Source organism: Lissotriton vulgaris, chromosome 2_1 (genome assembly GCF_964263255.1).
Source record: "Lissotriton vulgaris chromosome 2_1, aLisVul1.2, whole genome shotgun sequence".
Classification (NCBI taxonomy): domain Eukaryota; kingdom Metazoa; phylum Chordata; class Amphibia; order Caudata; family Salamandridae; genus Lissotriton; species Lissotriton vulgaris.
In genome coordinates, this window is record NC_141687.1 from 616801285 (window position 1) to 616818293 (window position 17009).

At 46.5% G+C, this 17009-nt stretch overlaps 1 protein-coding gene across 2 annotated transcripts in view; it reads left to right on the forward strand.

The window, feature by feature from the left end:
- The first annotated feature begins 405 nt into the window (after positions 1 to 405).
- HDAC1 (histone deacetylase 1) overlaps positions 406 to 17009 on the forward strand; it is a 220117-nt gene continuing 203513 nt past the window's right edge. The window contains exon 1 of one of the 2 annotated variants that reach the window (XM_086955695.1): positions 406 to 528. In XM_086955695.1, coding sequence (XP_086811821.1) covers positions 480 to 528 — 49 coding nt within the window. In that variant the 5' untranslated portion in view covers positions 406 to 479. The remainder of the gene's footprint in view (positions 529 to 17009) is intronic. The other variant, XM_086955696.1, reaches the window with a different exon arrangement.

The window sequence follows — 17009 nt, forward strand, 5'->3', positions numbered from 1 at the left end:
CAGTCCGCAGGGTTTCGCACAGTTGTCATCAATACTCTCTGGTCGGGTCCTAATTTCATTCACACGTTAGTGAGCATGAGGCTTCCCACGCTCCCACAATGCACCAGAGCCTGCAATACCTGTAGCCCAGGAAAATGCCCACTCCGTCCTTCCTGGGGTAGGCGGAGTTAGACACTCCTTCACCCCTGCCCCCGCCCTTCCATAGGTACAGTCCGAGTAGGAACAGACAGTGAGCATGGAGGACTAGATTGGCTCCGCCTTCTGGAGCCGGCTCTGTTCCTGGTGTGCGATGATTGGATAAACCCGATGTTAGTCAATGGCTCAGCGTGACTTTTGTCCACTGATTGGCCGCATCGGTTGTCAGTATGCACTCTTTCGTTACCGCCTTGCACTGGGATTGGTAGATTAGCTATGACCCTCCCCAGGCGGTGGTAGTCTGGGTGCGCGACGCGCGGTGCTGGTCCCTGAGAAAGCAGAAGATGGCGCTGAGTCTGGGGACAAAGAAGAAAGTCTGTTACTACTATGACGGTAAACGATAGGGACTGAACATGGAGCGGGTCGTAAGAAGGGGGAGTCTTAGGACTGTGAGAGTCTTTACGCGGGGCTCAATTGTGAAATGTGACCAACCCTTATGACCCCTTCAACACCCATGACCCCCCGGCCCTGCCAAACTCCTCCTTAAGCTTCGCTGCACACTTTAGGGCCTCTGCAACTACATAGGCGTAAATCCCAGTGCACCTATTAACCTCACCTGTATCCCTAAATGACTGGCCTTCCTACCCCTTAACTTCCGTGCATCCCTTGCCCTGAGCACTTCCAACACCGTAAGATCACTATCTTGATGCTCTGTGTGCCTCTTAACTTCACTGCACCGCCTTAAACTCCCCTAACACTCTTACCCCTTCTTTGCCCCCTCTTACCCCTTCTTTGCCCCCTCTTATCCATCTTTTGCCCCATACCCTCTGTGTGCCTTTTTCCATCATTTTGACCCTCACCCACTCTTTGCCCCACCATCTCTTTGATCCTTCTACCCAACTGGTGCGCCCCTTTAACCCCATGGTGTGCCTCTGACTGCCCCCTTGACTCTGTGCGCCCTTGACTGCCCCTCACCCCAGTGTGCCCCTGACTGCCCCTCACCCCAGTGTACCCCTGACTGCCCCTCACTCCAGTGTGCCCCTGACTGCCCCTCACCCCAGTGTGCCCCTGACTGCCCCTCACCCCAGTGTGCCCCTGACTGCCCCTCACCCCAGTGTGCCCCTGACTGCCCCTCACCCCAGTGTGCCCCTGACTGCCCCTCACCCCAGTGTGCCCCTGACTGCCCCTCACCCCAGTGTGCCCCTGACTGCCCCTCACCCCAGTGTGCCCCTGACTGCCCCTCACCCCTGCGCGCTCCAGCCTGCCCCTCACCCCTGCGCGCTCCAGCCTGCCCCTCACCCCTGCGCGCTCCAGCCTGCCCCTCACCCCTGCGCGCTCCAGCCTGCCCCTCACCCCTGCGCGCTCCAGCCTGCCCCTCACCCCTGCGCGCTCCAGCCTGCCCCTCACCGCTGCGCGCTCCAGCCTGCCCCTCACCGCTGCGCGCTCCAGCCTGCCCCTCACCGCTGCGCGCTCCAGCCTGCCCCTCACCGCTGCGCGCTCCAGCCTGCCCCTCACCGCTGCGCGCTCCAGCCTGCCCCTCACCGCTGCGCGCTCCAGCCTGCCCCTCACCGCTGCGCGCTCCAGCCTGCCCCTCACCGCTGCGCGCTCCAGCCTGCCCCTCACCGCTGCGCGCTCCAGCCTGCCCCTCACCGCTGCGCGCTCCAGCCTGCCCCTCACCGCTGCGCGCTCCAGCCTGCCCCTCACCGCTGCGCGCTCCAGCCTGCCCCTCACCGCTGCGCGCTCCAGCCTGCCCCTCACCGCTGCGCCCTCCAGCCTGCCCCTCACCGCTGCGCCCTCCAGCCTGCCCCTCACCGCTGCGCGCTCCAGCCTGCCCCTCACCCCTGCGCGCTCCAGCCTGCCCCTCACCCCTGCGCGCTCCAGCCTGCCCCTCACCCCTGCGCGCTCCAGCCTGCCCCTCACCCCTGCGCGCGCTCCAGCCTGCCCCTCACCCCTGCGCGCGCTCCAGCCTGCCCCTCACCCCTGCGCGCGCTCCAGCCTGCCCCTCACCGCTGCGCGCTCCAGCCTGCCCCTCACCGCTGCGCGCTCCAGCCTGCCCCTCACCGCTGCGCGCTCCAGCCTGCCCCTCACCGCAGCAGCCTGCGCGCTCCAGCCTGCCCCTCACCGCAGCAGCCTGCCCCTCACCCCTGCGCCCTCAAGCCTGCCCCTCACCCCTGGGCCCTCCAGCCTGCCCCTCACCCCTGCGCCCTCCAGCCTGCCCCTCACCCCTGCGCCCTCCAGCCTGCCCCTCACCCCTGCGCCCTCCAGCCTGCCCCTCACCCCTGCGCCCTCCAGCCTGCCCCTCACCCCTGTTCGCTCCCTGACCTCCCCTTACCCAATGCGCCCTTGACCATTCCATGTGCTCCTGACTGCCCGTGCATCCCTAACCGCCCCCCACCCTGTGCGTATCTTACTGCCCCCCAGCTCCTTGACCCTCTGCTCTGTGCGTCGTCCCTGATGTAGTGCGCCCACGACAGTCTGAGGCCCGACGCCCCTACCCCTATGGCCCCTGCCACCAACTGCTTGTACGCTGCAGGGGCTCTCTGATCACATCTAACCTTCATCTTCTCCCCTGTGTTGACTTAAAGAGCGCAGCAGGGAGCATCAACGGGTTCCACAGGATATAGAGGTCACAGGGGTGGTCAGAGGGCCCTTATCCTACCAATTTACTTTACAACAAAATGTTATCTACTGCGGCCCCCCAATACTGTATGTGACATTTTTCGATAGTGGTAGCACCTGATCGTTTTTACCTTAATTGTCTCTGAATACCTGATACTACTGCACAGCCATTAAATAGTTAATTCTCAATTTATATACATGACTCGCTCATATTCACTTGTTTATCAGTCAAGGAGGTGGCATAGGTTTGGTTTGAGTACAGTATTACATGGTAATCTCACAGGACGATGTGCAGTCGGCATTAGTCTTCATGAAAAATAAGATTTTAGCTACACATCAGAAATATTGGGTAGTTAAAATTATGAAGCGTAAAACTTGCCTGACGGGCCTAGCCATTTTGGGAGCAGAGAAATAAGCTAAAATCTATCCTACTGCCTTAGTCAAGTAATTGTGAATATATTTTTTAATGCTTTGGGCGCAAATCATTTCTCTGGTCTGCTGATTGCAAACGCGTTGCTATCTCCAGCCATATTCGGTGCACAGAAGCACGTCGTGTTTCAGAGAGAAAGGTGTCTGTCACTAAATACATTCATTGCTCAAATGGGTATTGTAACTAATGTATCTGAGCCTGCCTGACACGTCCCAAATTTTTCACCATAAGTCTATTCATGTTCGAGGTATCTCACTCAGTTCAGTCAGAACTGAAGAGCCTTTCCCAGTCACCATTCCAAATGGATCAGGGAGGTCTGAGATATAAAGGTTGTGTTCCTGGTTGCCAAAAATAGGTGCAGTGGCCCTGAGAGAGAGAGAGAGAGAGAAAGAGAGAGAGAGAGAGAGAGAGACTGGTGCCTTCTTACTCCTGTACTGGATGTTAACAGGGACTGGTTCACTATCATTAAACTTGATGAACAATACATTTCAGATATTTACTATGATTTGGAGGAAAATTGTAATTGAATTTATGTAGCTCTTACTAACCCTGATGACACGTCAAATCGGTTTTCGGTGATTAGTACCCGAATTCGGAACCCAAAAGGATTAGTGGTGCATTAGTATAGGGAAATATAAATTCATTTGAGTGGTGGGCATGTAATTCTGTTAGTTGGATTGAAATAGAGAATGGAGGGAAAGAAGAGGTAAAAGTCTAGAAAATGTTTAGTGAGAGATCATAGTGGTAGGAGAAGGTTTGTGATGAGTAAAGGAGAGATGGGGAAGGAAGGAGTCTCTAGGAATGGTTGAGGGAGATTGTTAGAAATGGGTGTCTCTAGTTGGCAAGGGCATGCATTTTTGTCCAAGTAGGGACCCTTCTCCCTAGTCAGGATAAGGGAGTTACACTCCTAAAATAACCCCCGTTCGCCCCCTTGGGAGCTTGGCATGAGCAGTCCGGCTAATCTAAGAGGCAGTGTGTAAAGCATTTGCACATAAGCAATGGTAATACAGGGTAAGCACTACAAAAGGACACCACACCAGTTTAGAAAAATATCCAATATTTTTATATACTTGGAACAAGACCAAAAACGATATAAATCCACAATACAGTACATGGAAATCTTCAGTTATCAAACAACTTTGAAAAACAGTTCCTTATAGTCGTTGGCTCCCTCTGGGGCTATCACATAGTCAGGAACAATCAAATCCAAACCGTTCTGGCTGATTGCGGCGTCGCAGGCCAGCTACAGTGTCGCAAAACAGTACCTTTAGAAATGCAGGGCGTCTGCGACCTCTCGTTGAGCTTCTGAAAGTACGGCGTCTGTTCCGGAGGTTGGTGCAGGAGTCGTCTGGATGTTGCAGATTGAACTCCTCGCGGTTAGTCAGGAGTGAGGGTGCTGCGGTGTGAAGTGCAGCAGTGCGGTGCCCTCAGGTTGTGGTGCGAGCAGCAGCTCGGTGGCAGCGTCAGATGGCCTCGTCGGTTCGACCATTGTTGCGGTGCGAAGTGGTGTGGTGCTCGTCGCAGTGCTGGCAGGTCACGGTGAAAGCAGCGGCGTAGTCATTGCTGAAGCACTATCGTCGGCTGATGAACTGGAGTCCATGGCGTCAGTAGGCCAAGGCTGTGGTGTGGGATGAGGGTGGTGTCGTGTAACTTTACGAGCGGTGCCCTCGCTCCACGGTGCAAGCAGCGGCGTCATCAGGGATACCAAGGCGGCGTCAGGAAGCGATGTGGGGTGCGGTGCCCACAGGTCGCGGTGTGCGCGGCGGCTTCAGTGAGACCAGGGTCACGTTGCGGCGGTGCCCTCTGCGGTGCCTTCCGAACACTGAGTCGGCAGCAGCATTGTAGACTGCGTTTGGTTGCTTTTTCCTCTGTTGCAGCACAAAACACACAGTACCCAGTGCTGAGGGCAGAAGAACTCAGTCTTTGTTGTTCCTGAGACTTCTTGAACAGGGTGCAAGCTCTACCTCATGTCCTTGGGGAAACTCACAAAAATAGATTGCAGAAAGTTCAGCCTAGTCCTTTCACTGCCCAAGACGGAAGTAGCCACTGCAGGCCAACACAGCAAAGGGGTAGTTCCTCTTCACAGCTTCGCCAGCTTTTCTTCTTGGTCCAACAGAGTTCTAAAATTCAGGGGTTAGGGCCCCACTTTGTATAGCCCAAAATCCTTTGTCCTCTCAGGCAGAGAATGTCTGTGCCCAGCCAGAATGAGTTGTGGCTTCCTGGCAAAATGTGGGGACGGCATTGTCCGAGGCAGACCAGGTCAAAGAAAATCTCCTCCCCCCCTACTCTAAATATAGCCCAGGTCCATTCAGCCCTTTCCTGACCAACCTAAACCATCTGGAGCCACTGCTGCTCCCCAGCCCCTTTCATCCAAAACCCAGACAGTAAACCCACAAACACAGCAGAGGCCTGCTGGATGGCTAAACAAGAAATGACCTACTTTCTAAAATTGGTATTTTCAAACACACAATGTAAAAATCACCTTCACTAAAAGATGCATCTTTAGATTCTGAGTTCAGGCATACTAAACGTTATTTTTCTACCTAGTGCCCAGGGCCAGTTATATGTATAAGATGTTATTAACAAACTCCCCATTCTGTCCTATGGGAACAGGTAGCCTTGCAATAGTGAAAAACAAAAATTGGCAGTAATTCCCTATCAGGGCGTGCCACACACACCAGGGCATGTCCAACCTTTCACATACACTGCACCCTGCCCACAGGGGTATCTTGGGCCTACGGAGAAGTGTGGCTCACTGGTTAGAGGAGGCAGACCCAGACGCAGAGGTCAGATCCGGGACCAGGGTTCAATCCCCGACGCGGCAGGGTCTTGAGTTCAAAATGTCCACGGACTCGATAATTCTCACCTCTGTGCCTACTCTAATCATGGGTTCACACTCTGCAACTCTGGGCAATAGCTTGCTTAATCTCCACTACGGCCCCACCGCGATGGGATGCCTGGCTTTCACCGTGGGGATGCCCAGTAGGGGTTATCTCGCAGGGAAAAGCCAGGACGGGTTCCCAAAGCAAGCGCCTTGAGACCTTACGGTGAAAGGCGCTATATAAGAACGTATGATTTACGATTTATTTACGATTTACCTTAGGGGTGACTGACATGTAAGAAGAGGGAAGGTTAGGGCCAAGTGAGTGCACTTGCCAAGTTGACATGGCAGTCCCAGACTGCACACAGGCTCTGCAATGGCAGGCCAGAGTTACATTTAGAGGCCGTTTGCGTTGGTGGCACAATCCAGTGCTGCAGCCACTAACAAAATTTGATTTACAGGCCCTGGCACGCTCGGTGCACTTTAATAGGGACTGACAGGTAAATCAAATATGCCAATCATGGAAACACCAATCCATAACACAGTTTACAGCAGGAGCACTTGCACTTTACATACTGATCAGCAGTGAGAAAAGTGCGCAGAGACACCAAGCCAGCAAAAACAGTAAAAACCGGTAGGTCAGAAAGAAAACTCTATGGGGGAAACACGCCGAAAGTTGTCAAGTCTAACAGATCATAGTAGTTAAATGAGGTGTTGGATGAGTCTGAGGAGAGATACATGAGGGAAGAACTTAGAAAGTGTTGTTTGCGAGATCTCCGTAGTAAAATTATGTTTTGGGTGATTCGAGGAGGGAAGAGTGTAGAAAGCTAATTTATTTGTTTAAAAAAAAAAAAAAAATTCCATAGTGAAGCAATTGTAGATGAACAGTTATGATAAAATGTACATATTGTGACGGATAAATAAACTGAGAACCATAAGCATCTAATCAAATAACTTCTATGCAGGGAATTTTATACATGTTAAGCATAGAATACTATAACCATTAGCAATATGTACATTTGTTTAGTAACCCTAAAGAATAGCTATATATTTAAAAACATTAAACAAGGAAGGAAAGCAGACAGGGAATTCAAAGCAGCACCACCTAATGTAGTCTCAACAATAAATAGAAACCGGACATTGCCCACCTCAATGGAAAGCTGCAAATTGACCAAACATTAGACACGTTTTAATTCAAAAGATCGAGAGGAAAAGAGAAGCAGTTGTTGAAGGACACATACTATATTGGACATTAAATAGATGTTCTTGGGTCTTGTTGTTGGTGTAGTTTTTTACTGTGTGTATTTTCAAAAGAGCGCAGCCACCGCATTTCGCCTTACATAGGCTTCATCAGGGCAAGAAAATGAAGCACTGGGACACACAAAATTCTTCTTTACGTAAGGTTGAAGATATTTGTAATCTTACAATGTAAGGAAGAATGAGCTCAACCCCTTGGTAGCTGTGCCACAGATCAGGCAGGCTTAGCTTAGAGTAATGTGTGAAGTCTTTAAGCAGTACTTAAACAGTAATGAAATCAAAAGGCAAACAATAAAAATCCCAACATAAATTAAAGAAAAAGAGCACAATTTGATGAGCAAAAAGCCAATCTCGGGAACAAGGAGATATGAATTTTAAAAGTTTTTAAGAGTACCACCAAGAATTGTCAATGAAAGTCGGTGGTCATGGTAGCCGTGAAGCTGGTCACGATGAAGCTGGCCACAATGGTTGCACTAACTAGGTCGGCCCTGGTCAAAGATTTTAGCTTTTGCCTTAGTCTTTTAAGTCCAAATCTACCACAGGAGTACACTTCTAAAGCTCCCCAGCACCTCAGGGGAGGCACTTATAGATTCACCGGGTATCGGGCAGAGGCCAACATCCGGGTCCAGTCCAGGTTTAGTTGCCACTGGCAAGCTGCGGGAAAGGCTTCTTGTAGCTTGTATCCTTGTAGCTTAAACTGGAGGTCAACTTATGACCCTTGGAGTCCCCCTTGGAGTCCACTTGTATACCCTCTGTGCAAGAGGAAGCATGTTGGCCCTTTAGGGATCCTCTCAATTCCCAGATAGCAGGGCCAGTCCTCTTCTGTTCTTCTGCAGGTCTAACATTGTTTTGTAGTGGATACTTGGAGCTCCCATATTTATGCGGAATGATGGGTGGGAATGACTTGTGGACATGCCCTAACCAAGGGGTACATGTTGTAGAGGCCAACTCTACCCACTCTGGGCATTTTAAAGATGGAAACTGTCTTTGGTCAGACTAAACTTGGGCTTTGAGGAATGAGGGTTTATGTAGGGAGTATACTGTTGTAGTCTTAGTCTTTTCCTACATCTAACACTAAAATACAATTTGAAACAGCCACTTTATTCATAATAAACCCAGAGACAGACGTCTGGTAGGACCAAGCAAGGCCCTTCAGCAACCAGACAGTGGATACACAAGAATTGTCTTGGCGTCCTCTTCTCTCCCTTGCAATTGCTACATGTGGCTTAGCCGACCTGTCAAATAGAATTTAAGACTGTGCTGTCTAAAGTATGCCTCTAGCCCCCACCATCATATTCTGTGAAGTTCAGGGGATTACTGTCTGCCTATTCAGGTCAGCCCATTGTTTGCCCCCTGGGAAACATTTCACACCTGTTCATATGCTAATCACTGGCTTGGAGAAAATGGAGAGCAAATGCAAATTCGCCTCCCAAGAACTTCGAGCAGGTAAAAGGTACCTTTCTAAAAGTTACTTTTCCTTAGTATTTATAAAAAATGACTTCACCATTAAATTGGATTTTAAAAAAATAATTCTAAAATTGTTAAATAGTTTTTTTTAGCTAGTTCTATTCCAGAGATACAGTATTAGTATGTTCGTCTGCACTCTGGTTTTCTTGATGAGTTAGCCTACCTACAGAGAAGATAGCTTTTGGGTGCTAGTCACTGTAAGGATATGTTCACTTTACATTTCTGCATGTTCTACTTCTAAATACCACTTACCCCTCCTACATAGAGGTGACTTATTAATGTATAAAAGGGATGTTTTGACCGGTCGTTCATTTTATCACCTTGAATTACAGTATTTATACTGTTACAGTCCAGCTACAATGGCAAGGCTGAAGCCATACGTGGCCTGCCACTATAGTGGATGTCACAATAGGTGCTGCAATCTACTAGTGGCATTTTATTTCCAGACCCTTAGTTCATTTTGTACCTTATATTCAGGACTAATAGGCAGGTTAAGCATAACACTTAGGACTGTCAGTTCAACCCTGTTAAAAGAAGAGCACAGGCACTTAACTACTGGTTAGCAGGGGTAAAGTGCATAGAGCTCTAAAGCTGAAACACATATAGGGTTCGGCAAATGACAAAAAACCTGGGGTGACCTCACATCAATATTTTGGATCTGTGGAATTTCCTTTAGCAGTAGCCATGTCTCTTGAGGGTTTAGGAGCCCCAACCCAATTTTATAAAAGCATCTGATCAGCTGACATAGATAAAATATTTATTCAAAGAGAAACCCACACAGAAACCAGTATTTTAGCCGCACCTGGATGTAAGTGTCAATGAGAAATGGTGATTGGAACATCTGTGCTTATTCAAATTATTCCGAAGATGTTAGGGGAATGTTGAGTTCTGGGAATGGCACGATTTAATTTCCAGTTCTGTGAATCGGTCTTTATCAACAGTCCTGTGCAAAACCCTTGTTCAGCCGAGGTCTGCGCAAGTAAACGCGGTGGGGCCAGGTTGGGAGGTGGCCGGGGGGGGGGGGTTTGAGGTGTATTTCGACAGACTACGGGGAGGGAAATTGAATTATTTATTTATTTTCCCCTAGTCTGTCATATATAGGGTCCTACCGCTCTTACCTGCACAGGCCGCAGCTATCTTTCACCCCTTCACTCCCCAAGCCACCTACCTAGCCTTCAATTATCTGTGCTGCATAGTTTAGCTTGGGCAGGACAAAGGTCCATAAAAGATAGCAGGGGGTCATAATTAGGCAGTGCGGAGTAGTGTCATAATTAAGGCTTCCAGTTTTCCATTTTTACAGATGAATATAGCCAGAAAACATGTATTTGCTGTCTGTATTTTGCAAAACCACAGTTGATGGACAGAATGCAGAACAATGTCATACATTCACCCCAGTACAGAGATCTGGGCCTAAATCCATCGTTTTTTTGCACTCCACACCACCCCAGTTCCGACATGGCCATATGCAAATCAGCCTTGAACCTGTGCCTCATGGGAACAGTCCAGCCTGAACTGCCAAGCCATGTCTTTCCTGAACCGGAATCAAGCATCCTAGGACCAGTTCTCTGTACTGGGGTGAATGTATGACATTGTTCTGCATTCTGTCCATCAATTGTTGTTTTTGCATTTGTCACCCCGAGTCGGATGGGTATGCTCAAACGTGAGTCCCATGCTCTCCACACCACTGGAGTCAAGCTATCCTGGCTGAAGACGGCTGATAGCCAGAAACCGGTCCTAGGATGCTTGATTCCGGTCCAGGAACGACATGGCTTGGCAGTTCGGGCTGGACTGTTTCCATGAGGCACAGGGTCAAGGTTGATTTGCATATGGCCATGTCTGAACTGGGGTGGTGTGGAGTGCAAAAAAACGATGGATTTAGGCCCAGATATCTTTACTGGGGTGAATGTATGACATTATTCTGCATGCTGTCCAGCAATTGTTGTTTTTGCGTCTGTATTTTTTAAAGCGTAAAAATACCGGAAATTTTGCTTCTTGTGAGTGACACTCCTTGTTGTCCTTCATGAGTTCCAGACCAGCTGCTAAGCAGATAGATCCCATGGGGATTCAAAAACAGGATGGGATTGCCTTGAATATAGGCATATGTTAACATATATTTGTATACAATGCTAATATTGACCTGCTGGTGTCGCGTTTTGTTATATTTGGCTGCTTAATTTACTGTAACGCGACGGGGATCAAAGTAGGAGTGCATGTTTCTCAGTCACATAAAGAAGGAAATAAATCATTTTACAACTCCATTATAATCGAAACATAGTAAATATTGATAAATGACAATAAAATAGCAAAAAAATAAATATGGATAAATGCAGACGGAAATGTAAAAACATAAAACAGGGAGCACGCATGATATTACTGTAAGTGATTTCTCAGTCTAGTGAAATTACTTTTTTAAAATTATTATTTTACAGGAATTGTGCTATTTTCCTTACCTGACTTGTGATGGCCACCTCTTTCATAGTGTTATAAGCTTGAGCAACACGAGGCTTGCAACCTCAGTTGTAGCTCTTAACAATTCGAGATGGTGTAACACCGATTGCGTGTCAAACATAATAGAAGAGTTTACCTGACATGAGCATCATTATGTAGGATTTTAGTGCGCTGTTCAAAAACTAAAGCATCAACTCCAGTCCAGCTGTTTCGAAATTCCCCGAAGTTTTTTTTTTAATGCCTTAACTGCGTTAACTGACAAAAGCATTATATATCCTGGATAAGGACAATCAATATCTTGAAGATTAATGTGCTGCCCAAACTAAACTCTTTTCCAGGCCTTGCCTATCCTCCCCATCGCTATGGACAAAGTAGAATGTCTTCAGAGGAAGTAAATAGACTGCATGGAAAGGGGTGACTGGCCTGCCCAAATATACTAAACTGTTACTACTCAGCCCTCCTCAGTCTCCTAGTTCAATGCACGGCAAGGAATTCCAGTTAGAAAAGGCTCTTCATTGTCCATGCAATAGAAAAACAGTTACTATGGGACCTAGCATGGTTGTGTAGAGGTCAAAGGCGGACGCATAGCTCTATCGGACATGTTTTGCAAAGCCCAAATAAAAACATTTCTTGCAGTGCGAATGCATAATCAAAGTAAAAGAAACAGACATGTACATTTAGATAAGGCACTGTGCCCTTTTATCACTCAACAAGTAAGCAGCCAACTGAGAACTGGCGCTGCCCTAAAAAATGCATACAAACCCACCTACCTATGTATGAAGTGTCTAGTTGCAGAGATAAAAAACAAATCTGGGTAACCTAATGGCATGCGCGGCCATGGAGGGCGTTGGCTCTGGAACGCATGGCCGACATTGTAGACGACACCAGAAAAGGATTAAAATATATATGGTCCCCGCTAGTAAGTTTCTTATCGGAAGGGCTCCCACTGATGGCGTGCGCCCCACCGCTAAAGGCCAATAATCTGTTTCATATTTAATGCCACAGCAGCACCGGTGGCAGTTTGCAGCTAGGAGGAGGCCTTGTCTTGGGCCCAGGCGTCCATACCTCATGACCACTTCATTATTATTTGCACCATGACATCACGTTTAAAAAAAAAAGTTGTTTTTTAGTTATGTTAAGTGTCCTTTCTATGTTCCTTTCCTTAGAGGACAGATTGACGGAAGGTCATAGAACACCAAGTGCAACATGATATGATTGTAACTTTCAATACGTTTTTCATGCCACAGAACTCATAAATAAGTTGTAACCTACATGTGATTTCCATAACTCTTGCCCTAGCTTGACAAATGGTGCATGTGTACTACATTTCTGTATCAATCTAAAAACTCAATAAACCGAATTTGGAAGGAAAAAATCTGGGTGCTCACTACCCTGGAGGAAGATGGAAATAACCATGCTGGGAAAATGACCTGAATAGTTAACTCCAACAAAGTCTCGGAGAGAATGAGAAATTTCCTAGTTCACACAAAGGAAAGTTTCAATTCTATTAAGGACGCGGAGGCGAGGATTTTGACAGTCCTTTCTCCATTTATTGGACATTAAATTGGATTTTAAAAAAATAATTCTAAAATTGTTAAATAGTTTTTTTAGCTAGTTCTATTCCAGAGATACAGCATTAGTATGTTCGTCTGCACTCTGGTTTTCTTGATGAGTTAGCCTACCTACAGAGAAGATAGCTTTTGGGTGCTAGTCACTGTAAGGATATGTTAACTTTACATTTCTGCATGTTCTACTTCTAAATACCACTTACCCCTCCTACATAGAGGTGACTTATTAATGTATAAAAGGGATGTTTTGACCGGTCGTTCATTTTAACACCTTGAATTACAGTATTTATACTGTTACAGTCCAGCTACAATGGCAAGGCTGAAGCCATACGTGGCCTGCCACTATAGTGGATATCACAATAGGTGCTGCAATCTACTAGTGGCATTTTATTTCCAGACCCTTAGTTCATTTTGTACCTTATATTCAGGACTAATAGGCAGGTTAAGCATAACACTTAGGACTGTCAGTTCAACCCTGTTAAAAGAAGAGCACAGGCACTTAACTACTGGTTAGCAGGGGTAAAGTGCATAGAGCTCTAAAGCTGAAACACATATAGGGTTCGGCAAATGACAAAAAACCTGGGGTGACCTCACATCAATATTTTGGATCTGTGGAATTTCCTTTAGCAGTAGCCATGTCTCTTGAGGGTTTAGGAGCCCCAACTCAATTTTATAAAAGCATCTGATCAGCTGACATAGATAAAATATTTATTCAAAGAGAAACCCACACAGTAACCAGTATTATAGCCGCACCTGGATGTAAGTGTCAATGAGAAATGGTGATTGGAACATCTGTGCTTATTCAAATTATTCCGAAGATGTTAGGGGAATGTTGAGTTCTGGGAATGGCACGATTTAATTTCCAGTTCTGTGAATCGGTCTTTATCAACAGTCCTGTGCAAAACCCTTGTTCAGCCGCGGTCTGCGCAAGTAATCGCGGTGGGGCCAGGTTGGGAGGTGGCAGTGGGGGGTGGGGGGGGGGGAGGAGGTTTGAGGTGTATTTCGACAGACTACGGGGAGGGAAATTGAATTATTTATTTATTTTCCCCTAGTCTGTCATATATAGGGTCCTACCGCTCTTACCTGCACAGGCCGCAGCTATCTTTCACCCCTTCACTCCCCAAGCCACCTACCTAGCCTTCAATTATCTATGCTGCATAGTTTAGCTGGATTTAGGCCCAGATATCTTTACTGGGGTGAATGTATGACATTGTTCTGCATTCTGTCCATCAATTGTTGTTTTTGCGTCTGTATTTTTTAAAGCGTAAAAATACCGGAAATTTTGCTTCTTGTGAGTGACACTCCTTGTTGTCCTTCATGAGTTCCAGACCAGCTGCTAAGCAGATAGATACCATGGGGATTCAAAAACAGGATGGGATTGCCTTGAATATAGGCATATGTTAACATATATTTGTATACAATGCTAATATTGACCTGCTGGTGTCGCGTTTTGTTATATTTGGCTGCTTAATTTACTGTAATGCGACGGGGATCAAAGTAGGAGTGCATGTTTCTCAGTCACATAAAGAAGGAAATAAATCATTTTACAACTCCATTATTCTCGAAACATAGTAAATATTGATAAATGACAATAAAATAGCAAAAAAATAAATATGGATAAATGCAGACGGAAATGTAAAAACATAAAACAGGGAGCACGCATGATATTACTGTAAGTGATTTCTCAGTCTAGTGAAATTACTTTTTTTAAATTATTATTTTACAGGAATTGTGCTATTTTCCTTACCTGACTTGTGATGGCCACCTCTTTCATAGTGTTATAAGCTTGAGCAACACGAGGCTTGCAACCTCAGTTGTAGCTCTTAACAATTCGAGATGGTGTAACACCGATTGCGTGTCAAACATAATAGAAGAGTTTACCTGACATGAGCATCATTATGTAGGATTTTAGTGCGCTGTTCAAAAACTAAAGCATCAACTCCAGTCCAGCTGTTTCGAAATTCCCCGAAGTTTTTTTTTTTTTAATGCCTTAACTGTGTTAACTGACAAAAGCATTATATATCCTGGATAAGGACAATCAATATCTTGAAGATTAATGTGCTGCCCAAACTAAACTCTTTTCCAGGCCTTGCCTATCCTCCCCATCGCTATGGACAAAGTAGAATGTCTTCAGAGGAAGTAAATAGACTGCATGGAAAGGGGTGACTGGCCTGCCCAAATATACTAAACTGTTACTACTCAGCCCTCCTCAGTCTCCTAGTTCAATGCACGGCAAGGAATTCCAGTTAGAAAAGGCTCTTCATGGTCCATGCAATAGAAAAACAGTTACTATGGGACCTAGCATGGTTGTGTAGAGGTCAAAGGCGGACGCATAGCTCTATCGGACATGTTTTGCAAAGCCCAAATAAAAACATTTCTTGCAGTGCGAATGCATAATCAAAGTAAAAGAAACAGACATGTACATTTAGATAAGGCACTGTGCCCTTTTATCACTCAACAAGTAAGCAGCCAACTGAGAACTGGCGCTGCCCTAAAAAATGCATACAAACCCTCGTACCTATGTATGAAGTGTCTAGTTGCAGAGATAAAAAACAAATCTGGGTAACCTAATGGCATGCGCGGCCATGGAGGGCGTTGGCTCTGGAACGCATGGCCGACATTGTAGACGACACCAGAAAAGGATTAAAATATATATGGTCCCCGCTAGTAAGTTTCTTATCGGAAGGGCTCCCACTGATGGCGTGCGCCCCACCGCTAAAGGCCATTAATCTGTTTCATATTTAATGCCACAGCAGCACCGGTGGCAGTTTGCAGCTAGGAGGAGGCCTTGTCTTGGGCCCAGGCGTCCATACCTCATGACCACTTCATTATTATTTGCACCATGACATCACGTTTAAAAAAAAAAAAAGTTGTTTTTTAGATATGTTAAGTGTCCTTTCTATGTTCCTTTCCTTAGAGGACAGATTGACGGAAGGTCATAGAACACCAAGTGCAACATGATATGATTGTAACTTTCAATACGTTTTTCATGCCACAGAACTCATAAATAAGTTGTAACCTACATGTGATTTCCATAACTCTTGCCCTAGCTTGACAAATGGTGCATGTGTACTACATTTCTGTATCAATCTAAAAACTCAATAAACCGAATTTGGAAGGAAAAAATCTGGGTGCTCACTACCCTGGAGGAAGATGGAAATAACCATGCTGGGAAAATGACCTGAATAGTTAACTCCAACAAAGTCTCGGAGAGAATGAGAAATTCCCTAGTTCACACAAAGGAAAGTTTCAATTCTATTAAGGACGCGGAGGCGAGGATTTTGACAGTCCTTTCTCCATTTATTGGACAGCACGTTAAAATATAGAAGAAAAAAACATAAACCATGAACTACCCTAACCAACATGGCAGCGGTAGTCATGGTGATATAGTAACCAATCGGAGTCCATAACAACAGCATAAGGGAATCCCACGTCGGTAGTCCTTCCTCTTTCGCTGCTGCCGGTGGAAAGAAGTCCTCTACCCTCTAGTCTGTTTTCTGATCGGAGCCTAGGGAAGAGAGAAAAATAATATCTCGTCCAGAGCAATGCTGAAGAATCAAACACATTGCAATGGAAAAAGAGCAAAAACAACTGCAACAGAAGCAGGAAATATGCAGTGAAACAGATCAGTCAAATGTACACATCAATACATATGAAAAGGAATACTTCCCTCGAACGAAGAACAAAAGCTTGGAGTGCATAGGTTCGGGAGGGAAGGCTGGATAAGCCAGGGTGGGAAAATCCTCACCTCCGCGTCCTTAATAGAATTGAAACTTTACTTTGTGTGAACTAGGAAATTTCTCATTCTATGTCAGGAAGCGGAGGCGAGTATTTTGCTTGTTTAAAGCTTACTCACCACCAAAGATGTCGCCTCATGGATTGGCTTAAAATAAAACTTCTTAAAAGTTGAATCTGAAGACCAATCCGCTGCATTCATAATATCTTCCAATCTGCCCCCAACCTGGAAGGCCTTGGAAGCCATAGCGCCTCTAGTGGAGTGAGCGCCAAAATTTGAAATGTTAATGCCAGCCTCAGACATAATCCACCGGACCCATCTGGCAATGGTAGGAGAAGAAACCGCTTTGAAAGGTTTCTTGATCGCAATTAGTAATTGTCTCTCGCCCGGGGGCGGAATTCCAAAGTTACATCCTCATAAGTTTTGAGGCAACGAACAACACAAAGTTTAGGAGAATCCGGAAAGGCTGGATAGGATACTGACCTGGTATTACACTTGGTTCGTCTAGAGACGGTAAAAGTAACACCT